Genomic DNA, 23134 nt, shown 5'->3' with positions numbered 1-23134 from the left:
GCCGCGGGGTGGTTGTTGCTGGGAACATCTCTTTATTCGCTGCGCACGCGGCGGTCGCGCGGCGGTCCCACGCCGTCCCTCAGTGTCCGCAGCGGAACGGAGCCTTCGGTGCCCCCGAGCCCCCACAGGCTTCGGGTTTCTCTCCCTGCCGGAGAGCGGCCGGTAGAGCCCAGGACGGGACAAGGAGGTGCCCCCCGGCCCCACCGGTGCCCCCCGGCCCCTCTGCCCACCTGGTAGAGGCGACAGACCAGCGCCAGCAGCGAAGCCTGGGCCTGCTCCTGCAGCTCGTCCGTGTGCTTCTGCACGGGGGGAGAGATGCTGCTCAGGTTGTGCCTGCGGTGCCGCGGCCCTGCCGCCCCCCGCCCCCCTCCCTCCACGCCGTACCCCGTCGATGACGACCCAGGGCACGTATTGGTGCGGGGGGTCGAGCGCCTGGGTCAGCTGGGCGTTGCGGTGCATCAGGGCCGCCCCCGTGTCCCCCTGCACGCAGGCGGCGATGCGGCCCCCGTCCAGCTGAGGGGCATAGACCTGCAGGCACTGCCGGGAGAGGGGGGACAGGCGGAGGTCAGGGGGACACAGGGAGGTCGAGGGGACAAGGGATGGGGAGCGAGGACGTACAGCCTCCAGGTTCTTGGTGACGGAGCTGCCTGACTCCAGGCAGAAGATGACAGGGAAGTAGCTGCTGAAGTTCTTGGCCTCATGCATCAGGCAGGTCTACAAGGATGGGTGGGTGGTGAGAGGCTACCCTCACCCTGCCACTGTGCTTGCACCATGGGCATGGGGACTGGCACCAGCACCTCAATCATGTTGCCCAGGCACTCCTCCGGGCCGTGCTGGCACTGGAACTGCCACTTCCCGCTGACATTCCTCTCCTGCGGGAACAACCGGTCTGAGCAGGGCTGGCAGCGGGCGAGCGCCCACGGCATGGGGCTGGGCTGGCTCCTACCTCAGCATTGCCATAGGGCACCAGGGTGATGCTCAGGGCCTCAGCAGGCAGCAGTAGCCAGGTGGTGAAGAGCTGCTGGACCAGGAACCAGCGGCATGCTGGGCACAGGCTCTCATAGAACAGAGTCAGCTCCACCGGGGGGGCTGCCGGGCGCGAGAGGTTGGCACAGCGGCTCTCAACCTGTGTGCAGAAGGGGTTTGGGGTGTGGGGGGGTTACAGCTGCAGCCCCGCTGCCACGTCTGTAGGGGATGGGACAAAGCTCCTGGGTGTGAGGCAGGAGGGTGACGACCAGGCAGGGCCTGGAGGGAACTGAAAGCAGCTGCAGGATCCTGGGGGCTGCCCTGGGGCTTTCCACAGGAACTTCCCCGAAATATTCCTGGGGAAAAAAGCACCAAGCAGAGCTGGGATGTGCCTGGGTGTGGGCACTGCCCAGCACCCACCGCCCAGGGGTGGCTGCAGCCCCCTGGGGCTCACAGGGTGCTGCTGGAGCTGCCATGTCAGCAGTGTCACCGTCCAGGGACGTTCGGAGCAGAAGGAGCCAAGCTCTGTGCTGAAAAAGCAGAAGTGCCAGCGGGGAGGGGTCGGGGTCAGGGTCCAGCTGCAGCACAGCACTTCCCTGGGGCTACCGGGAGTGCCGTGGTGCCAGTGCGGCATGGGGGAGTCTCCGAGCACCCCCACGATGTGCCAGCCTATGCCGTAGGGATGCTCGGAGCCTGCCGCGGCTACCGCGGCTGTGCCGTGCTCAACGTCCCCGCACCCCCAGCGCTCCTCGCCGGGCAGGCGCCCAGCCCCACGCGCGCCGGTTTGGCAGGACGTGGCCCCATGTGCCAGGCGGCTCTGCCCTGCGTGGGCTGCCAGCACAGGCAGGTGGGTGGCCAGGACAGCCCTGGCACCAGCAGCTCTGACCTGGCAGGCGACGGCGATCTCCCAGGAGCTGCACCAGAGGTGTGCTGGGTAGTCACAGCCGGGCAAGGCCACCCCCAGCCCTGGCGCCAGGAGGGCGACCAGTGCCAGGACAGCCAGTGGCTCCGCAGGGGCCATGGGGCCGGTGTGGAGCGGAGGCTGCCCCGCAGGGACTTTTAAAGCCAGGCTGCACCCTTCCTGCCCTGCGCCGCCGCCCCTCGGCTGACGCCAGCTGCTGACTCAGCCCCGGCTGCCCTCCTCGGGCCGCCCTGTCCCTGCTGCTCCATACCGGGGCGCTGGGGTCACAGCCCCTCCGCTGCCTCCTGTTTCCCTGCGAGTTGTGACACGCTGGGGACAGAAACCCAACGCCAGCAGCCCACGCTCGGCACATCCCGAAGAGGCAAAGGGTGGCTTAGTGCCAGACCCTGCCAGAGTCCACAGGGCCCCCCCAGGGCCCCCCGCGGCTGGGTGCAGGTGTGGGCACCCCCGCGCTGGCAGCTCCGGGTGCGAGCAGGGGGTGCTGCCCTCGGGCTGGCATCTGGGGCCACGCGTGGGGGAGCCTCCTTCCTCCCCCGCGCTGTACAGTTGCCGTTTCCGGGCAGAGCTCGCCCCGGGCTCGGCTGCCACCTCCTCAGCTGCCCAGCTGCTGAGCCCAGGGCTGGCCCCCGCAGGTCCCTGGGGAGCCCCGTCCCGGCACAGCTCAGCACTGGGTCACATCCTGCACCCAGCCCAGGAACCGGTGCCCAACGCCCTCCCGCCCCCGCCGCGCCGGCAGCAGGCTCCAGCCCCTCAGGGAATTTGTTTATTCCTTTCTTTCCTATTTTTTTGTGGTTTTCCGAAGTACCGTACAAAAACCAACCCCCTGGCACGGGAGCGACACCGGGGGCGTACATCAGCAAACACCAACAGAAAGAGCGGGGGGGCGAGCGGCCGGGGGGGGACAGCTCAGGTGGCAGCTTATCGATTATTGCAAAACCTACAACGGAACCAAAGCCTCCGGGGCGCCCCCGCGGCCCCTCCGAGCGCCACCGGAGCCCTCGCGGGGACCCCCGGGGTGGGACAGGAGCCGAGCTGTACCCCCTGGGAGCAGGAGCAGCCTGGGGGGAGGGGCTGTGGATGGGTTCGGGGGACGCGGGCCGGGGACACAAGCAGCGAAGCACAGCCCAGGGCCTCGAGGGCTGGAGGCGGCGGCGAGCGGCAGAAGCACCGAAGGACAAATCACAACTAGAGCTGATGCCAGGCAGGGAAGGGAAGGCTGCGGTCAGGGAGCCGAGCCAAGCACCCTCAGGGCAAGGCAGCCCCTGGGGGGCATTTTCCTCCTCGGTGTACACAGATCGTGCACAGAGCCCCGCAGGGGCGGGTCAGGGCCGGGGGCGTCACCGCCATGGGGGCTGGGGGGCAGGGACGGCAGTGCTGGAAGGTGCAGAGCGCTGAGCAGGACCCCTTGTGCTCATGCTCCTGGGGAAGAGGAGGCTGGGGCTGGGCAAGGGGCAGCATGGGGCAGGAAGTACAAAAAACAGCGTCCAGAGAAGCTGGAGCCAGGGCTGGGCTGAGCACCTGGCACAGCAGCAAGAGGGGGCTTGAAGCTGAGGCTCTCCCAGGTGCTTGGCAGGGCCTGGCATGAGCTGGGAGCAAGCCCCCACCCCAGGTTCACACTGGTGGGGTGCTGGGGGGCTGTGGACCCTGTGGGGGGAGCAGCAGGAGGACCTTGCCCTCCTGCAGCCTGCCCCATGGTGCAGGGACAGGCTGGCAGCACAGGGGCAATGAAGGACCAGTAGAGCCCCTAGGCTGAAACAGTGCCACTGTGAGTGGGGCAGGAGCCTGGCAGAAAGCTTTGGGGTGTTGGCACGGTGCCCCAAGCCACCCCACAGACCCCAAGAGGCCTCCAGAGAGGTCTATGAGCACTGGGCCACCCTGCCCGACTCAAAGTATTCCCTTAGTTATCCAACAGCTCTTCCTGAGGGAGCCCAAAGCCAAACCTGGCCTCTCCCAGGCTGTGCACCCCACAGCTCCCCCAGCCCCTCGCCTGCCCCCTCCATGCCACTTGGGTACCAAGCTGTGGGTCAGGGGTGGCATCACTGCCCCCATCCCCGGAGCACCAAACATCAACAACCCAGAGCCAAATGCCAGGGCCTGGAGGGGGCACAGGAGGCAGGGAGCAGAGCCTGCACGAGTGCCAGAGCTGCCCCAGCAGCAGGGAGTGAGGCCTTTGCTCCAGCACCCCCAGCTCCAAAGGGATCTGGGCAGCAGCTGGGAGCGAGGTGAGGAGCAGGGCCAGGGGAGGGACAGCGTGGTCCCTGCTGGAGGACAGGATGCAGACAGTGAGCACACAGCACCCTGCAGCTCTGGCCCAGGCTGGGTCACCACAAAAGCTGCAGCCAAGTCCCAGCACCCAGCAGCCCGAGCCTCCTGCAGGCCCGGAGGGCAGCTACTGCCTGCTTCAGCCAGGCAGGCAGAGGAGAGCCAAGCAACCACCATGGCCTCGGCCCTCGGCCCTCAGCCCAGGCCCAGCCACTTCTGTCACCCTTTGAACTCAAGACCCAGCAAGTGCCAGGCAGCCCCGAGGGGCAGTGCTGCAGCAGCCCCCAGCTGTCCCTGCCCACCCCCATCCGGTGCCCAGGATCAGAGCTCTGCACAGCTCCACGTCCTACCCCCCCAGCCGTGTGACTGAGGCCCCCGGCCCAGCAGCCCTGGCCAGCACCCCCGGCCCAGCTGCGGGCAGCTCCTTCATTTCATGTGGGGCTTGTGGTGTGCAGCAGCCTCCAGTCCCCTCCTGCTTCAGCTGCTGCCTAGTGTGGGAGTGGGCAGCCAGCAAGCAGCAGTGCTGGAAGGAGCTGAGCAGAGGAACTATGTCGACAGAGCTGCCGCTGGCTGTGCCAGGGCACGGTGGCAGAGCCACCACCCAGCTGAGCACCCCATGGCTCTGCTGGCAAAAGCAGTGGGCACCAGCACAGAGTTCACAGCTTAGCTGGCAAGATCAAGGTGAGGATTCCCCACTAGCTGGATCCTCCCTCCCCAGACAGCAACGCTCAGAGGTGGCAGCAGGGAACAGCAGGGTGAGGTTGGGCACAGCAGGGTGTGGAGCCCTCAGCAGGGAGGCCCCGGGGAGGGCGGAGTCTTTCCTCCCTAACACAGTCTGCACGGGGAAGCAGCGCCCCTCGTACCAGCCACTGCTGCAGGGTCACCAGGGGAAGCGAGAGTGGGGGGCACAGGGAGCCTCCTCCTCTGCCTCCTCTGGCACCCAGGCAGGGAACTCCTGGCCCGTGGCCGCTTGGCCGGGCAGGGACAAGGCCGCAGCGCCGAGGAGCTTGGAAGGTAGCTCAGTGGTGCCAAGGGGGTGACCTGACAGCAAGGAGAGGACCTGACCTGCTCTTCGGGGAAGGGGAGGGGGCTGTGCTCACCCCCAGCAATCCAATCACAGCTGGATCCCACCTCCTGGAGGCTGGAGCCCACTGGGAACCAACAGCCCAGCTCTTTGTGTGTGTGTCCCATCAGCCAACACAGGTCCTCAGCTACTGACCAACAGGGACATCAGGAACGGCCACAGACATCTCAGAGGCTCTGGAGGGGCAGGAGCACAGAGACTCAACTATACAGGGTGCAAGAGTCCAGAGCCAGAAAGCAGTGCCCTGGGGAGGAGCCGGCGGCAGCGGTGCTGTGCAGGGCTGCTCATCTGGCCGGCGGCTGGGAGCGGACCGGGTGTGCCAGGGTGACGTTGAGGGAGTCGTTGTGCTGCACCAGGGAGGTGTGCTTGTAGTGCAGCACCAGGTCCTTCAGCGAGGCGTAGAGGTTGTAGGGCTCCGCGAAGCCGTAGCCCGTCGCCGTCTTGTAGATGACGCAGTGCTTGGTGTCGCCATCCACCCTGAGGGCACAGCACAGCAGGGGCTCGGTGCCAGGCCGGGCACAACCGGGGGGCACCAAAGCAGCCCCAAGAGGCACCTGGCCGCCGCAGGAGGAGAGAGCTGAGGCAGGCCCAGGCTGTCCCCTGCTGCCTCCAGCAGCCCCCAGCGCCTGGGGGAGAGGGGCAGTGGGCAGCAGGGGGCAGTGGGGGCAGCAGGGGGCAGCGGGGGCAGTAGAGGGCAGCGGGGGGCAGTAGGGGGCAGCGGGGGGCAGTAGGGGGCAGCGGGGGCAGTAGAGGGCAGCGGGGGGCAGAGGGGGGGCAGTGGGCAGCAGGGGGCAGCGGGGGCAGAGGGGGGCAGCGGGGGCAGCAGGGGGCAGTAGAGGGCAGTGGGGGCAGTAGAGGGCAGCAGGGGGCAGTAGAGGGCAGCGGGGGGCAGAGGGGGCAGCAGGGGGCAGCGGGGGCAGCGGGGGCAGAGGGGGCAGCGGGGGGCAGAGGGGGCAGTAGAGGGCAGTGGGGGCAGTAGAGGGCAGCAGGGGGCAGTAGAGGGCAGCGGGGGGCAGAGGGGGCAGCAGGGGGCAGCGGGGGCAGCGGGGGCAGCGGGGGGCAGTAGAGGGCAGCGGGGGCAGTAGAGGGCAGCGGGGGCAGAGGGGGCAGCGGGGGGCAGCAGGGGCAGTAGAGGGCAGCAGGGGGCAGCGGGGGGCAGTAGAGGGCAGCGGGGGGCAGCAGGGGCAGCGGGGGCAGCGGGGGGCAGTAGAGGGCAGCGGGGGCAGCGGGGGGCAGCGGGGGGCAGTAGAGGGCAGCGGGGCAGCAGGGGGCAGCGGGGGCAGCGGGGGCAGCGGGGGCAGTAGAGGGCAGCGGGGGGCAGCAGGGGGCAGAGGGGGCAGCAGGGGGCAGCGGGGGCAGCGGGGGCAGCGGGGGGCAGCGGGGGCAGCAGGGGGCAGCGGGGGCAGCGGGGGGCAGCGGGGGGCAGTAGAGGGCAGCGGGGGGCAGCGGGGGCAGCGGGCACACTCACACCACGGAGCAGGCGTAGCAACCCTTCTGGCTGCTCTCCCGGATCAGGAAGGTGCCGTCCCGCTTGCCGCACAGCATCTCCTCAGCCTGCAGCCTGTTGATCTTCCCCACGTACCAGGTCCGCTCCTCGTGGTGGGGCAGCTCCTCCTCGTCGTCCATCATGGAGTACTGGCTGCAGGTGGGCACAGGCAGGCTCAGAGCCTCTTGCCGTGGGTGTGTGGCACCTCCACCTCCCCTCCCACTGCTGGTGCTGCCACCCCTGCTGCCAGGGAAGTTGTCCTGGTAGGATCCCAGACGGGTTTGGACGGGAAGTGATCCTTAAGCTGCTCTGGCGCAACCCCCAGCACTCAGCAGGGACATCCCCAACCGGAGCAGGTTGCTCAGAGCCCCACACAGCCTGGCCTGGGATGGTGCCAGGGAGCAGCTCCCTCTCTAGGCAAGCTGGGCCAGGCTCTCGCCATGCTCAGCATAACAAATCTCTCCCTTCTCTCTGGTTTGAGTCTCCCTCTTTGGGCTGTGCCCCTACAGCCTCCCACCCCCCAGAGCCACTCACTCTTCTGTCTCGTTCTTGATGCCCAGCCACTCGTTGATTTTCTTCTGCCGAGCTCCCTTCTGGGTCAGCCACCTGGGGAATCAATCACAGAGACATCTGGGTTAGAAGAGGCTTTTCAGACCCCCAGTCCAACCATTAACCCAGCACTGCCAGCTCACCCCTAAACCTCAGCACCGCATCTACAGGTCCTTAAATGCATCCAGGGATGGGGACTCCACCACTACCCTGGGCAGCCTGGTCCAGAGGGAACAACCCTTGCAGGGAAGAAACTCTTCCCAACGTCCAACCCAAACCTCCCCTGGCTGTTCTTTCTGTCCCATCACTTGCTCCTTGGGAGAAGAGACCAACCCCCAGCTGGCTCCAGCCTCCTCTCAGGGAGCTGTAGAGAGCACTGAGGTCTCCCCTCAGCCTCCTTTCCCCAAGCTGAACAACCCCAGGTCCCTCAGCTGCTCCAGAGCACAATCACTTTCCCACTCCCGCTGGCCACGTTACTGCTGATCAAGCCAGGATGCTGTTTCCCTTCTTGGCCACCTGGGCACACTGCTGGCTCACATTAAGCCAGCTGTCAACCAACACCCCTGGGGAAGCGGAGCTTGGGCACCGCTGGCATAGCCATCAGCAGAGGGCAGCAGCTGTCCCCTCTGAGGCACCACTGTGCCCCGGAGCCCAGTGCCACAGGCTCCTCCACCCAGCAGCCAGGAGTAGGTCCAGCAAGCCCCAGCATCCCGGGGGGGCCAGCTGGGTGGCTGCAGGCAGGGCTGGGGGCGGCTGTAGGGCAGGCTGGGGGCGGCTGCAGGGCAGGCTGGGGGCGGCTGCAGGGCAGGCTGGGGGCGGCTGTAGAGCAGGCTGGGGGTGGCTGCAGGTGGGGCTGGGGGCAGCTGCAGGGCAGGCTGGGGGCGGCTGTAGGGCAGGCTGGGGGCGGCTGTAGAGCAGGCTGGGGGCAGCTGCAGGGCAGGCTGGGGGCGGCTGCAGGGCAGGCTGGGGGCGGCTGCAGGCCGGGCTGGGGCGGCTGTAGAGCAGGCTGGGGGCAGCTGCAGGGCAGGCTGGGGGCGGCTGCAGGGCAGGCTGGGGGCGGCTGCAGGGCAGGCTGGGGGCGGCTGCAGGCCGGGCTGGGGGCGGCTGCAGGGCAGGCTGGGGGCGGCAGGGCCCCCTCCACGTACACCAAGTACTGGTCCCGCAGCTTGCGCAGCTGCATCAGGTCTGGCTTGAGGCTGTTCATGCGCTTGTCGATCTCCCTGTTCTCCGAGGCCTGCTTCTTCAGGTCCTGCTCCAGCTTCATCTTGCTGTCGTGGATCTCCGTGATGCGAGACTTCAGCTTCTCCGAGTTCATCAGGATCCTGGGGCGAAGCAGGGGAGGGTCAGGCTGTGAGCCAGAGCCGGGGAGAAGGCCTCCTGCCAGCTCTGGCCCACGGCAGCCTGCTGGGAGGACCGCGCGGGCCTGGGCCCCGGGGCGGGGCGATGCCCCCGGCCCCTGAGCTCGTCCCCAGCCAGGGCAGGTGGCCACCGCTCACCGCTGCACCTCCTTCTCGTTGCCCTCGCGCCGGAAGCGCTCGATGTACTCCTTGCTGCACTTCTCCTGTGTCTGGCACTGCTCCTCGAAGATCTTGATGGTCTCGTTGAAGGCCTCGATCGCTGTCCTCTTCATCTGCAGCTCCTGGGGAGGGAAGGAGGGGGAGCGGAGGGGGAGGCTTGGGGCAGGTCTCTGCTCATTCACATCCCGCCCTGCCCCCTCCCCAAACAGAGCTGTCCTTGCTGCAGCCAACACATCTCCCTCTTGGAAGCCTATTCTCTGGGAAGCCTCTGAAGCCCACAAGAAGACGAAGAGGGCAGAAGGTGCCTGGTTTCTGCTCTCCTCTGGGCACAGCAGTGCAGCCCCCCGTGCCCAGGGCCCGCTGGTGCCCCGTACCTGGGAGGTGCGTGTGTACTCCTCGTACAGCAGGTCGTACTCCCAGCTCTTGTCCTGGTACTGCTGGTGATAGACCTTCAGCTGCTCCCCCACGGCCTCCACGCTGTCCTCTTTCACCACTTGGTCCTGCCATGAGCACAGCCTCAATCAAGACCTGCTCCTGCCCCACAGCAGCTCCCCAAGCCATGCAGATGGTCCCATGCAAGATCCCAGCCCTGCAGGGTGCCTGCTACCCCCAGAGGGGAGGGTGGGAGATGGCTGCGTACCAAAGGGCCAGAGATAAATGCCCCTGGCTCAAGCTGCGTGACAGCCACAGCCCTGAGGCACAGCCCTCACCTGCTGGTACTTGGAGATGGGGTAGAGCAGCCTGGTGTCCAGCTTGGCATTGTACTGTGCCAGCGACTCATGCCGGTAGTGTGTGATGAGCTCCACGACAGAGCCGAAGGTGAGGGGCTCCGAGAAGCCATACTTGCCCTCACGGTGGAAGATCTTGATCAGCTTGTTGTTGCCTCCCTTCCTGCAGCGGGCAGGCAGAGGGCACTCAGCACCCCCCAGCACCCCACCCCAGCCTGGCAGCTGGGTGTCCAGGCAGCCAGGAGCCGTGGGGGCCCTCGTGCCCACCTGAGCGTCAGCGTGTACTCGCCCTGGATCTTGCTGGAGGCGTCGCGCACCAGGAAGGTGCCGTCCGGCGTGTCCCGGAGCTTCTCGTTCACCTCCTCCCTGTCAGGAACACAACTGTCACGTCCTGGGAGGCACGGCCAGAGCTCCTCTGCGTAACTGGATGGTCAGAGCACCAGGGCCAGCAGCCTCCTGTCCCCCTTACCGGGAAATGTCCCCCCAGTACCACTCGGCATCCTGCAGGGGCACGCTGCTCCCGTTGGCCAGGCTGGCGCAGGGCTTCGGCTTGGGCGGCTTGGGAGGCAAGGCTGCAAGAGAAGGGTGAAGCAGGGTGAGCCCAAGTCCCAGCCTCCCAAAGGCAACCCCTTGGAGCACTGGGTCCTCTTCCCTGCAGCGCCTGCCCTGGGAAGCCCCTTTGGTTGTCGGGCTGCCGGGAGCTGCTCCAGGCACATCTAGAGGTGAACAGCCTGGGCCGGCCTCCAGGCACAGCAGGGCTGCAGAGGAGCCCTCAGGAGCTGCTCACGGGGGCAGAGATTCCACACCCACAGCCACCACCGCCAGACCCAAGGAAGGGTCACCTCAGTACCTGGAGGCAACTGCTCTGGCTCCAACTCCTTTGTCTGCAGAAGCATCTCCAGGAACAGGACAGAGAAGTCAGGGCTCAGCTCTGGGCTGCGGGGTGAGAGAAGCCAGCAGCTGTGGGGGGAACTTGGCACCGCTCCCATGTGCCCCCCAGGCAAAGGGGCAGGCAGGGTGAGCTGGTCCAACCCAGCTGCCTCATCTCAGGCTAACACCGAAGCTCGGCCCTGCCTCCCAGTCCCTGCTCCCTGTGCTGGCAGCAGGTTAACCCCCGGTGCAGCGGGCAGGGGCCGCGGGCAGTGCTGCTGCCAGGGGCCAGGCTCCCTGCCCTGGCAGGGCACAGCGGCCGGTGCCCGGCCGGCGCCCTGCGGCCTCACGTACCTGGCGCCGGGCAGCCGCAGGAGCAGGGGCCCGAAGATCTCTGCCAGGGCCCGAGGGTGGAGGCTGTTGCTCTCTGCCTGCTGCAACACCTTCCTCAGATGCCGCAGCAGGAACTGCAGGGTGAGAGAGTTCTGCAGCGGCACCGCAGGCGACTCCAGGGCCAGCAGCAGCTGCTGCCGGCAGTTCTCGGGCTGGGACACCTCTGGGGACAGAGCAGGGCACAGGGCTGGGACAGCAGCACTGCCCTCCAGCTCCAGCTGCCCCACGGTCCGGGAGCGGTGCCAGCAGCAGACCCCACGGGCGTGCCCAAACGTGTCTGTGCCACCCACCACCCGCTCCCAAGCCTGGCCAGGGGCAGCTCTTACCCTGCAGGACACGAAGGACATCTCCATGCACCGACACTGGCACCACAGGGGAGGGCAGGTCCTGCAGGTAGCCTCGCAGTGCCTCGCCCAGGGAGTGCACATCAAAAGGCTCCAGGTCACCCAAGGTCCAATCTGCCAGGGCACACAGCTCCCATGGGTGATGGGCACAGCACTGGGCACCCAGTGGCAACTCCAGTGCTGCCAGCACCCATCCCAGAGACCACAGCACACCACCCAGGCAGCTGTGATGGGGCACAGCAGCCCTCGGGCAGCCAAGCAGCCCATGTGACAGAGGAAGCCTGGAGGTGCCTGCATGCACCCCAGAAATGAGCCAGCTCTGGGAACCCAGGCAGGGGGCAAGGCCATTTTGGGTGCCCACAGCCTTTGCCCTGAGCTCTGCCACAGGAATCCCGGGCATGCATGGCTGGGGTGAGAGATTTCCTTCCCTGCTGCTGTCAGAAGCAAGCACAGGCTGACAAGTGCCACACTGAGCTCGGCTGGAAGGTCTCCCTCAAACCATCCCACCCTAGCCCATCCCACCCCAGGTGTGGGCTGTGGGGACAGCGCACAGGCCCCAAAGAGAACAGAATCAGGAGACAAGCAGAGAGGGTCCCTGGGAGCCCCCACATGGCCACCCCCTTGCCTCCTCAGCACAGCTTCCCCTGCCCCATCCACCCCCCCAGGCCGGGGACGTGCCGGGGCGGCCCAGCCCCCTGGGCAGGGTGCCAGGAGCTGCCAGGGCCGGCCTGGCTGGGTGGCTGCTGGCTCTGGCCCCCTCCCGCCTGGCCCCGCCGGTCCTCACCGGTTCTGAGCGCCTGCCGCAGCTCGCAGCCAGATGTCCTGTACAGCATCTCACTGTCCAGCCCTGCCAAAGCCAGGGGCTGCCGTTAGCTCCAGCCCCAGGCCCCCTGCCCCCCATGGGTGCACCCTTTTGGTGCCAGCCCCACACCTGCAGCACTGCACCTGGATGGTGCCCAAGCCAACCTCCCGCAGCCCCCCTTGCCCCCAGGACACAGTTCTGTGGCCCCGTGGCCCCTCCGTGGCACAGATTTGGGATGGAAACACTTCCCAAGGCCCAGTACCCCCCTGGGCTGTGTAGGTGTCCCTTGTGCAGACCCAGCACCCTCCCCCTGGGCCGCTGTGGGGCCAAGCCCAGCTCTGGGGAGCAGTGGCTTAAACCAGAGAGGGGCAGGGGGACCTCCCCTTGTGCAGGCAGCTGTCCCCTGCATGTCCCATGCAGCTCAGTCCAATGCCAACAGCCTTCACAAACAGCTGCCTCCCTGCTCTGCCCTCACTGGGGGGCTTTGGGGGTGCCAGCCCCTCAGAGCTCAGCAGCCTCCCTTACCTTTCTTTTCAATAGCTTCCACCAGCTTCACCAGCAGCGGTGGTGCAATCTCAGGGGGGGAGAACTGCTCCTGCAAGTCCAGGAGAGGAGCCCCTGGGAGAGGAGGAGGGGAGAGAAGAGGTCACCCTCAGCTCAGCCCCCAGCAGATGCTCAACGGTGGAGCTGCACCAGGGCAGCTGCTCCCACCCCTGAGGAAATCCCTGGCTTGACACACACGTGGCACAGAGGCTGTGAGCAACCTGTGATCTGGCCCAGAAACCAGCATGGCTGAGCCAAGCCTAGCTCTGACCCCTGATGGGCTGTGCACAGTGGGATCCCTACAGCTCCCTAGGAGCCCAGGAGGCAGAGCCTGTCCCCCTGGGGCTGTGGGACCCCAGGCAGGCAGTGTGGAGTTCTCAGAGCTCCTGGAGCTCAGGTGAGGTTTGGGCCCTGCCCAGCAGAGGGGCTGTGGGGGAGCAGGGCCCTGTGATTCCTGCAGCCACGGAGCAGAGAATGCTGTGTCAGCACATTCCTGCCCCAGGAAACCAGACCCTGCTCCCCTCCCTGTGAGCCCACAGCCTCCACAAGCTGCTACTGGGCACAGATAGTCCATGGCATGGGACTGAGGTGCCCTCGGTCCTGGGGGGTGCACACCTTCAGGATCAGTTCCAGAAGGTCTCAAGTTCCTGGCTCTGGTGACCCCTTCCCCTGTGCCCAAGGGGTGCCACACACTGGGCTCAGGGCACACAGGCCTGGCAGGGCAGCTGCCAGTGGGAAGTCTGCCGAAGGATGAGCGGTGCCAGGCTCTGCCTCGCTTCCAGCTGAGCACCATCCGGGGCAGGAGGCTCCTCTGGGCTGGGCAGCAGCCCCAGGCAGGCCTTGGGCAGCCCAGGGTCAGCAAGGACACCCAGCACGTGGGGACACAGAGCCAAGAGGCTGCTGCCCCTTGCACAACAGCTCTGCCGCCAGGGCTCTGCCCCCAGCTCGCCTGCGGTGGTCTCACCGCGGGACTCAGCCGAGACCGCACCCGGCCAGGCCTGCACCACGGCCCCGCGGGGAGGGGAGCAGCGCAGCAGGCACCCAGCGGCGCTGTAAGGGCTTGTGCTGCCGGGGTGGGGGCAATCCCCCACCAGAGAGAGCCCCTGGGCACGGGAAGGGGCCCAGCGCGGTGCCGGTTGGGGTGGAGAGGCTGCGGGCGAGCTGCCAGCCTGGCAGCTCCGAGCTTGACCCTGGGGAAGGGCCGAAGGCAGAGCAAACACCGGCGCTGCCCACGTGTCCCGGCCGGGAATGTGCTGCTTCAGCAGGCAGCTCCCGCAGCTGCGCCGCGGCCAGCGGCTCCGCAGGCTGCCATGAACAAGGCAGCTCCCAGCACGGCCGCGGCGCTGCGGAAATGCTTCCCGGCCGCACTTTCCGCTGGCGCTGGCGGCGGAAGGCGAGCACCGGCAGCTCGTAAATCCCGCGGCGGCGGGCGCAGGGCCCCGGCGCTTCGCGGGGCCAGCCCTGCTCCCCGGCAGCCCTGGCGCTGGCCCTGCCCCGTGTGCGACACTGGCGAGCCCGGGGAGCCCGAGCGGCCGAGGGCAGGAGCCGGGAAGCAGCGGCGGGGAGCTCCATGGGGCAGGCAGGACCCGTCCCTGCACCTCCCAGCGGCATCCCACAGGCGTGGCCGCGGCGCAGCTTCCCTGCTGCAAAAGCGTCTCCCACCAGCAGCCCGGCAGGGAGACGGCCACGGGCACTGGCACTGCCATGCTGCAGGCCCTGGCTGTGGGAATGCACCCACTGGGGACAGGCACCCCCTCGTGTGCCCTGCTCCACCCCCGGGCAGGATGGCTGTTGGGCTCTTTCCCAGCCACATCTCTCCTGCGTGCCAGGAGCTCTGGCACATTTCCTCCACATCCCAGAGCTCTCTGCCCCTGCACCGAGCAGCAGCTTTGACCAAACCCAGCTTGAGGAGAGGAGGAGGAGAGAGCTTGCGAAGGCATACAGCCCCCGAGGGAGCACAGAGCTGGATGCGGGCGGGGGGCGCGATGCGGGCGGGGGGCGCGATGCGGGCGGGGGGCGGGCAGGACCAGCACTTCCAGCACAGAGCATGTCCCAGGAGGAGCTCTCTTGGAACGGCAGCCGTGAGGGGATGACTCAGGTCAGCAGCTCTGCTGCCAACCCAGACGCGCCCGGCCCCATTCCCACCCTCTGGAGACGTTTCCTGGGGCCGCCCCTCTGGCTCCCAGCACAGGAGGCAGCTGCAGGGCGCTGCACCAGCCCCACCACCCTGGCTTCGGAGGCAGGGGCTCCCTCCCACTCCTCAAGCCCCCAGAGATGTTTCACGCAGCTAGAAGCATCTGATGGGGCAGCTGCAGCTCCCAGGCAGAGTGGGGCAGGGAGGGCACAGAACTGCCAGCCCAGAGTGTGCTCAGATGCCCTCCAGCTCCTGCTGCTGACCCATGTGCACCAGCACAAGGTCTTCTGCAAGGCATGGGCAGGCCAGCTGTGGCTATCACCGCTCTTTGCCATCTCAGGGCACCCAAGGGCTGCTGAGCCTGGATTTATGTGCCTGCAAGCAAAAGAACACAAGCAAGGGCAGCTGCCACAGCTTTAGGGGCAGCACTGTGGCACAGCAGCTCTCCCAGCTCCTGGAGTAGGTCTGTGCCAAGCCCAGTGCCAGCTGGGAGGCAGCTGCAGGTGCAGAATGCCCCTGCCCTGCCCGAGGGTGGCTGCCCAGCCCCAGCCAGAGCCCCATGATGCGTGGCAGGGACGGGTGCCAGACAGACAAGCAATTAGCTCCGGTTCTCAGAAGTACTCTTTTAGACCCTGACTTTTCTCCTCTTGCCCAGAGACAAGTAATTGTGTGTCTCAGCGGGGCTGAGCGGCTCTTGGCAGGGAGCAGTGCCCCGGGCACTTCAGAGGCACAGTCAGGGAGGTTGGTTGGGAGAGGTCAGGACTTATTCCAAAAGGGAGAGAGCGAGGCAAAGCCCTCAGGGGAACAGGGAGGAGGACCAAGAAACACAAGGATCCTGGCTGGGCACAGGCCAGGGAGGGAGAAGGATCTTGGGGAGGGAGGAGTGGGCCAAGGCTCGTCCCAAGCAGCTCTGCTGAGCAGCTGGAGGAACAATGTGCGGAGAGCAGTCAGCCAGGAGCACGCCTGAGCCACGGCCTCCAGCCTGGGGCTGAGCCAGGGCTGCCCAGCCAGGGGCTTCACCCCGGCCTCGAAGCCACCCACATGCCCCACGTGTCACAGGGCAGAAGAGCTCTGCCAGGGGCACCCAGCAGGGCTTACCTTGCTCCAGGGCCTCCTGCGGCCGGCCCCCGGTGGCCCCGGGCGTCGCGGGCAGAGGTCTCTGCACCCGGGGCCGGTGGGAGGGGACGGAGATCTTCACAGGCCCCACGTACTCCACGTAGGTGCCAGGAAAGTCTCCCTTCTGCTTGGTCCGCTCGTTGACACCCAGGATCCACCCAATCTGGTTGGGGGTCTGCTCGTCCCCATCCTTGAAGCCCAGGGCCTGCAGGGCCCCCTTGCTGACCACCAGGATGTCCCCGGGCTGCAGGTCAATGTCCTCCTCGCGCTCCTTGCGGTAGGGGTAGAGCGCGCGGTACTGGAACCCGTCGGTGCTGCCCATGGCCGCGGGAGCGGGCGCTGCGGGCAGAGCAGCAGGCTTTGGGTGGAAAAGGAGGGATCTCAGAGGCAGCTCTCCCCCATCAGCTGCCTGAACGTCTCTGCAGGAAGCAGCCCCCCAGGAGCCCGGTCGGGGTCCCCGGCGCGCTTAGGTGCAGCCCCTTTTCCTTAGCTTGAAACCACGATTCAGCCAAATGATGGAGCACAGGGAGAAGGAGACAAACATAATCCAGCACTGGTGAGCGGGCATGCAGCGAGGAAACAGGAGATCAGGGGCTGCTCCACCGGGAAAGGAGGGGGTTTGCAGTCCAGAGGGCAAAGGCAGAGTGGGCTCCCCACCCCGAGCAGCTTCGTCTTCCTCCCCAGCACCTGCAGAGGCAGAGAAGCTGTCAGTGCACAGCAGGCACAGCCTCCTGAGACAGCACCACCCGAACTCCGAGCAGCTGAGTGAGGCAGGACTCCTTTCCCTCCTGCTACCTGCTGAGGCTGAGCCCTGGACCCATCCCGGACACTCCAGTACCAGTTACCCCCAAAAGCCTCAGAGAAGGCAGCAGCTGGAACAGGAATGTCAACTGCTCTCTGCCACGGCCAGGCCCCAGCCCTGCATCCCAAAGAGCTTCACTCCTGCCTCTGCAGCTCAGCCTCCTCGCAGCACTTATGCAAACAAGAAGGCAACAAGTGGGACAAAACAGCCTTTATGCAGGAACCTTCACACACAGCAAAGGGTGACCCTGCAAGCACCAGCTGGAGGCCCTGAATAGGAGCAAAACAAACAGATTTAACCTTTTTCTTGTTCAATCAATTCAATTTCACAGTTCACCTTCACATCTCCCAGTGCAATCCCCCACAAAGGCATCTGCTGAAGGTAGCTGCCCACAGATGGAGGTTAACCAAGCTTTCAATGAGAGGCTTTGGAAATGCTTTGCCATTCCCACAGAGCAGCACTTCAAAGCCTGGCTCTGAGCAAAGCAAATTTTTGAACCTTTCAAAAGCAGCAGCAGCATCAAGTGCAGGCACAGGCTCTTTGTGCAGAGAAGGAGGTGAGAGGAGTTAAAATGAGTCTCCTTAGAGCTGCTTGCTGCCTTTCAGCTATTTGGCGAGGAGCTGAGGAACGCAGGGCCTGCCCTGCCCAGAAATCCACCAGAGCACCAGCCCGGGTTGGAACATGCTGGGGAGGGGATGGCTGGGCTGGGGCATTCCCACCAGCCAGCCATGTCCTCCTTTCCCATCTCCTCCTGGCTGCACAGGCCAGTTTTGTACCTCCTGCAGGCAAATCCCAGTCCTCCCAGCTCCCCCAGTGAAGGGCTGGACCTGCACTGGGGCAGGCAGAGCTCAGCCTTCCAGCTTCACCCCAAGCCTGCTGGAACGCTGCAGAGCCTCGCAACGGCTTGAGCTCTTTTGGCCCAGAAACCACCAAATGCAGCTCAAACTCTCGTGTCCCATCTGAAAACTATTAGAGAGCAGGAAGGCGCTCGGCAGGAGCCTCTGCAGAGGGAGGAGAGGAGGCAGAGGCAGCCAGGGCACCCTTCCCAGCGGGGTCACGGCACAGCGCCAAGGCTGCTCCGACCGCTGGAGAGGCACCAAGCTGGGATCTGCAGCATTTCAAAAGAGCCCTTCCAGGCCAGCCACACAGCACAGTTCCCACCAGCTCCAAGCCTCTCTTCCCTCCTGCACGTGCTACCAGAAAGCCTGGGGTCGGTGAGAGGGCCCCGAGAGGAGCCAGCTTCACCGCCCCAACCCAGCACCACACTGCCAGCTGCTTCCCCTGACACAAAAGGGCACAAAGAAGCCATGGCAGATGAAGCCTACACAGCAGCCAGGGCCCGAGCTCAGGCAAGCATCTCAGCTTGGCCACAAGCAAGCAGGAACTGCCCTCAGGAAGCTAAGACACTTGCATCCAGGCTCTAGTGGGCAGGGCACAGGACTGAGCCTTTTCTGGGTCACTGGAGAGCTGCTGTGCAGCTCTAGGAGCACCACCAGGCTGCAGGACACATGTAGAGCCCCTGGGGCCTGGGAATGTTTGCAGGAGAAGCAGTACATCCCAGCACAGCCCCCACCAGGCTGTGCTGGCAAGCTGCAGGGAGCCCACAGCAGTGCCCACAGCAGAGCCCACAGCAGTGCCCACAGCAGTGCCTACAGCAGTGCCCACAGCAGTGCCCACAGCAGAGCTCACAGCAGTGCCTACAGCAGTGCCCACAGCAGAGCCCACAGCAGAGCCCACAGCAGAGCCCACAGCAGTGCCCACAGCAGAGCTCACAGCAGTGCCCACAGCAGAGCCCACAGCAGTGCCCACAGCAGAGCTCACAGCAGAGCTCACAGCAGTGCCCACAGCAGAGCCCACAGCAGTGCCCACAGCAGTGCCCACAGCAGAGCCCACAGCAGTGCCCACAGCAGTGCCCACAGCAGAGCTCACAGCAGTGCCCACAGCAGAGCCCACAGCAGTGCCCACAGCAGAGCCCACAGCAGAGCCCACAGCAGTGCCCACGGCAGAGCCCACGGCAGAGCCCACAGCAGTGCCCACAGCAGTGCCCACAGCAGTGCCTGTGCTTCCCCAGGCCAACTGTCCCCAGCCAGGAAAAAATTACTTCATAATCCAGAGCATAAAGAGAGATTTATGGCCAGGCTGGCTGCCTGCCCCTCACCCTCTGAGCGCTGCCTCGCAGGGTTTGGTGCAGCTGGATCAGCAGCGCCAGCGGCACTGCCAGGGGCCGGAGCAGCCGCTGCCCGCTGGGGAAGGCGCCGGCAGCTGCCGCTCCTCCCGGAGACCCCACGGCGCACCCCGGGGCAGCGCAGCTCGGAGCCGGCGGGGTCGCCCTTCCCCTGCAGGCACCTCCCCTGCTTCCAGCTGCAGATCCCAGCCGGCGCAGCCGAGGCAGCTCCAGGACAGAACTCAGCCCTGGCAAACTCGTTCCGTGGCTTTTCAAATCAGAGCTGGGTGCAGGGTGGGAAGCGCAGAGCCCGGGAGCAGCCTGGCCCAGGGAGCAGGTCCCGCAGCTTCTGCCGCACCACGCGGCTCCGCCAGCGCCTTCCAACCTCTGCCCTGCGCTGGGGACACAGATCCGTGCCACCAGCGGTCACTGGGCACATGAAAAAGCACAGAGGACCTGGAGCCAGCCTGGCCCTGGCACAGCCTCACCTGCCTTCTGCACGCTCAGCCCACACGGGGATCGAGTGCCCAGCACTGCGGGCACCCCGAGAACCCCAAATCCACCTGGCTGAGACCGGTGCTGTCCGTTCCAAGGGGCACACTTGTCCTCCGAGTGCCACCGAGCCAGGCGGCAGCTCCCCAGGCTGGGCCGCGTGTGTGGGACGGCAGCCGCGGGTCAGGAGCGTCCTGAGCCCCTGCCAGCCGCTGGCCAAAGGCAGAGGAACTCGCGAGCCCCCAGCAGCTCCTGAGAGGGAAGGGGAGGTCGGGAAGCAGAGCCCGGGACAGGCAGGAGCCTGTCGGCTGGGAGCACCCCGAGCCAGGGCTCTGCGTGCGCAGGAGAGCAGCAGCAGCTTGCCAAAAGATTTCGGCTGGGCCAGGCTCCAGGTTTGCTGCGGCTCTCGGAGAGGAGCCTCGTGTGTCCGTGCTGGCCAGCACTTGCTGGGGCTGCTCCGAAAATCCCAAGCATCAGACATGGAAATACCTTCGGTAAATCTATCTGAGCACCCAGAGACAATCCGGCGATTCATGAGCCGCTGTCAATACTCGCTTTGTTTGAAACATCAGTTTGAAACAAAAAGCACATTGCCAGGCCTTTTGTGCGTGCCCAGCACATAAATAAAAGCATCTTAACGTTTTAAATGTGGTTCCTGTGCTTTTTAACCCAGTTCCAAAGGCAGTTCAAAGTGCAGCTCGACTCGGAGCGAGCCCAAGCGCTGCTCTGCCTCCAGCGAGGCGAAAGAGCACAGAAGAATATTTAGCAGAATCTGCTGACAGCAATCCAGGCAGCCCTTCAAGTTCCAGCAGATCCCCAGCGAGCAGAACCCCACCGAGGCGAGCTCTGAGCTGTAAAACGCTGCCCTAAGGGGTGGCAAGCAGGGAGGGCAAACTTCTCCTTCAGCAGGAGCACAGGGAAGAGGGCGACGCAGCGACCGTGTGCCAGCCCGGCACCCTGTCGTGACAGCAGCTGCGACACCGCCTCTGAGCCAGGGCAGCAGACAGAACCCATCCATGAACCAGCCCCTACAGCCCACCCTGCCGCTGTCTCCTCCAGGGGGTACCCACCAGGCAGCACCAAGCACGCCATGGGTCATGCTGTGCCCACAAGAACCTGAACCACGGAGCGGCACTGGGGCAGGGGGGTGAGGACAGGGCAGGGCAGAGTCCCTGCTCTCCAGGGCAGCTCCCAGCCCTGCCAAGGAGCCTGGGTGAGGACTGCACAAGGCTTGAAGCAGCAGCGAGGCAACGGTGGAGGTGGCAGTGCCACGAAGGAGCTGGGTGAGCCCGCAGGGAGCTGGCGTGGGCGGGAAGCAGAGCTGGACCTGCTCCATGAGCTGCCCCCGGGGAAGCAGCTGGAGGAGCAGGCAGAGCCGGAACCGCGCCAGCGGCTCGCGCTGCCAGGCTGGGACGGCCACGGCACTGCCAAGCCAGTTGGTGTTGCCCTCCAGAGGGGGAAAAGCAGCAGGGGAGGTGAGTTACGTGGAGAGCCGTGGCCATGCTGGGCTTGGTGTCCCAAGAGTGACCACATCACAGAGGCGTGGGGCAGCCGATGCCACCTTCACCTCTTAGCAGGAAGTGCTGCCCAGGCAGAGCCAGGGCAGTGGCAGCATCCCGGATGGGGACAAGCAGTATTCACTGCTCAGGTCTGAGTTTCATTTAATATTTTGCTTCATTCAGTGAAGCCTGAGGATGTGAAGGAGTACCTGAAACGTTTCCCTGATGAATTAAATGCTGTGGTCAGCAGGGACCTCAAGGAGCTTCACAAACCCTCCCTCACCTGTCAGAGGTCTCCAGCCTCCTCCAAGGCTGGACAGCCACAGTGCCTCAAGCAATGAGATTTACTCCAAGACTTCTCATACTGTCCAGAGGCTTCTCCTGACATCCTCCTTGCTTCGGTTAAAGCCTGCCCTGTCTCACCCATCCCAGGAGCTTTGTCCTCCTCCATTCGACTTGGCCAAAGCCTTTCACATGGCAGCACTGAGCAGAGATGGAGTAAGCACCCTACAGCAGCACCATTTCACTCCAGCTCCCTTTACACCAACCCCCATGCAGCAAGAACACACTGCTTCCATTTTAGGAGCAGTCATGGGGCTGAGTTTAGGGATTTTTCTCAGAAATAAATCCAGGCGCTGTATTTTTGGCTCCTTCCCTCAAAAATGACAGCTCTAAAACCAAGTACATGGAAAAAAAGGACCAATAAATCCAGCTGCTCTTGCTAACTTATCTGCTTACAGTCACATTCCCGGGGGACTGGGGATTTATGACCATTTGTTAGCAGCCCTGCACGGTGCAGCAAGGACATGAAGCAGCCAACAAGGTGAGAAGCAACCACGTTACCAGCCCAGCCCCACCGAGGCTCTGGCTGGGAGAGGCAAGACCTTCCGACCTGGGAAATCCACTGCCCCTTCCTCTCTCGACGTTTTATCTTCCATTACTCAGTTGCTTTAGCTCCAAGCCGTGGCTCCAGCCATTCCCAGAGGAATTAAGAGCCCTCCATATTATAAATACTCTTTTTTTCATTGTAAACACACCCAGCACTCCAAGCCCAGCGCCGGCGCTGACACAGCTCCAAACTGGCTCCACAAACCACCCTGCTCCTTGCCACATTCCAGCTGAGCTGTGGCTTCTCTTCCAGCCCAGAGCTTTTGTCCAGGGAGACCCAACTGCGGGCAGAGAGGATTCTCCTGCCCGCTGAGAGCCTTGTTCCAGTGAGTTAAACACTGGGACTCTGGGGCAGCCATCAGCTTTAGGAGGACCAAAGCCTCGCTGTGAACCACATGGGCAGAGGGAAGCAGGATCACCAGAGAGTCACCAAAGAAACCAAACCATGGCTTGGACTTTCCCACATCATGGAAGAGTCGATGACTGGAGCAGAGGCCAGCCCAGCCTCGGGGACACACCAGCCCTTTGCATGCTAGGGGAGGGCAGGGGAATGGCCAGGAAAGCAGTGATTTAGGCTATATTTACTCAGCTGTCTCCATTCTCTGCTCTCACAGAGAAAGTCACAGGGCCAGTTCCCCAGTGGCTCCAAGAGCTGCTGGGGAAACAGAAGCCAGGCACTCCTGGGGAGGACAAGCAGCCTTCCTCTGCTGGGTCAGTGCTGACGGGCACAGCGCTGGAGCCACTTCAGCTCTTTGCAGCCCTCACAGCCCTTATTTTAGAGAGGTTTGCCCCCAGGTTTGATTTCCCATTGAATAAGGACCCTCGGCTCTGGAGGTGCAGCTGAGTAGAGGAGCACAGCAGTAGGGCCAAGCCCTCAGCCCAGGCTGGGGCCGTGCAGCGCTGGCAGCTCGCCTTTCTCCAGCTCTGCCACCCAGACAGGGCGCCCAGGACCCCCAGCAATGGGGGCTGCACCCTGCCAAGGAGGAGAGGTCCTCGCGCTGGTACCACTGCAGGGGTAATGGAATAGGGATCTCCGTGCTGGCACTGCCAGGCACAGAGATAGCCGGGGGCGTGCCGAGTGGCACAACCGCGGCACAGGAAGGCCACAGGGACAGTCCTGGCACCGCAGCGGGGGGCACACGGCTCTGGCACGAGGTCCTGCCCTGGCACTTCGGGGCGAGGGGGGAGAGGGCTAGTCCAGGGGTGGCACGGCCCAGGGGGGAGGTGACCCTGCCCTGACACCAGCAGGAAGGCGACAAGGACAGCGCCGGTGCCAAGCCCGGGGAAGGAGGCTGGGGCTCGGGCCGGGGACCGGGTGAAGAGCTCGCCCCCAGGGCCCCCGCGGCGCCTCCCGCTGAGTTTGGCCCCCGCACCGCGGACCCCGGCGCCGGCCCACCCAGCCCTGGGCCCGGGTCTGGATCCCCTCTCGGCCTCCCTCTCCCCTGGCCCTGGCCCCCCGGCCCACCTCTGCTCCGGCCCCATCCGCCGCCGCTCCGCTCCTGCCCGTTCCTGCTTCCCAACCCAGCGGCAGCCTGGGAAAGGGCCCGAACGCCGCCGGAACGGCCCGAACCCG

General features: G+C 65.3%; 2 protein-coding genes across 4 annotated transcripts; both read right to left on the bottom strand.

Moving 5' to 3' along the window:
* Positions 1 to 12: 12 nt before the first annotated feature.
* Positions 13 to 2003, bottom strand: IFI30 (IFI30 lysosomal thiol reductase). Of its 2 annotated transcripts, XM_068164876.1 has the most exons (7): positions 1853 to 2003; positions 947 to 1126; positions 798 to 872; positions 619 to 714; positions 385 to 537; positions 231 to 299; positions 13 to 145 (listed from the first exon to the last, which is right to left on the bottom strand). In XM_068164876.1, exons 1-7 carry the CDS (start codon positions 1985 to 1987, stop codon positions 80 to 82), a joined length of 774 nt encoding a protein of 257 aa, XP_068020977.1. In that variant the 5' UTR covers positions 1988 to 2003; the 3' UTR covers positions 13 to 79. The 2 variants fall into 2 exon arrangements, with proteins under 2 accessions (XP_068020977.1, XP_068020978.1); XM_068164877.1 differs by lacking the exon at positions 385 to 537.
* A 615-nt stretch (positions 2004 to 2618) lies between these two features.
* PIK3R2 (phosphoinositide-3-kinase regulatory subunit 2) lies at positions 2619 to 23116 on the bottom strand. Of its 2 annotated transcripts, none has more exons than XM_068164845.1 (16): positions 23027 to 23116; positions 15699 to 16403; positions 12449 to 12541; positions 11906 to 11968; positions 11104 to 11235; positions 10739 to 10940; positions 10365 to 10450; positions 9984 to 10086; positions 9782 to 9880; positions 9497 to 9677; positions 9161 to 9286; positions 8766 to 8908; positions 8415 to 8591; positions 7255 to 7326; positions 6703 to 6873; positions 2619 to 5711 (listed from the first exon to the last, which is right to left on the bottom strand). In XM_068164845.1, exons 2-16 carry the CDS (start codon positions 16036 to 16038, stop codon positions 5519 to 5521), a joined length of 2181 nt encoding a protein of 726 aa, XP_068020946.1. In that variant the 5' UTR covers positions 16039 to 16403; positions 23027 to 23116; the 3' UTR covers positions 2619 to 5518. The 2 variants fall into 2 exon arrangements, with proteins under 2 accessions (XP_068020946.1, XP_068020947.1); XM_068164846.1 differs by lacking the exon at positions 23027 to 23116 and adding an exon at positions 19171 to 19399.
* Between the last annotated feature and the right edge of the window lie 18 nt (positions 23117 to 23134).

The sequence above is a fragment of the Melanerpes formicivorus genome, unplaced genomic scaffold (genome assembly GCF_026170545.1).
Source record: "Melanerpes formicivorus ecotype bairdi unplaced genomic scaffold, bMelFor1.0.p_v2 SCAF_83, whole genome shotgun sequence".
In the NCBI taxonomy this organism is placed as follows: Eukaryota; Metazoa; Chordata; class Aves; order Piciformes; family Picidae; genus Melanerpes; species Melanerpes formicivorus.
Note: the sequence above shows the minus strand (reverse complement) of the source record. Positions and strands in the feature narration are given on the sequence as shown.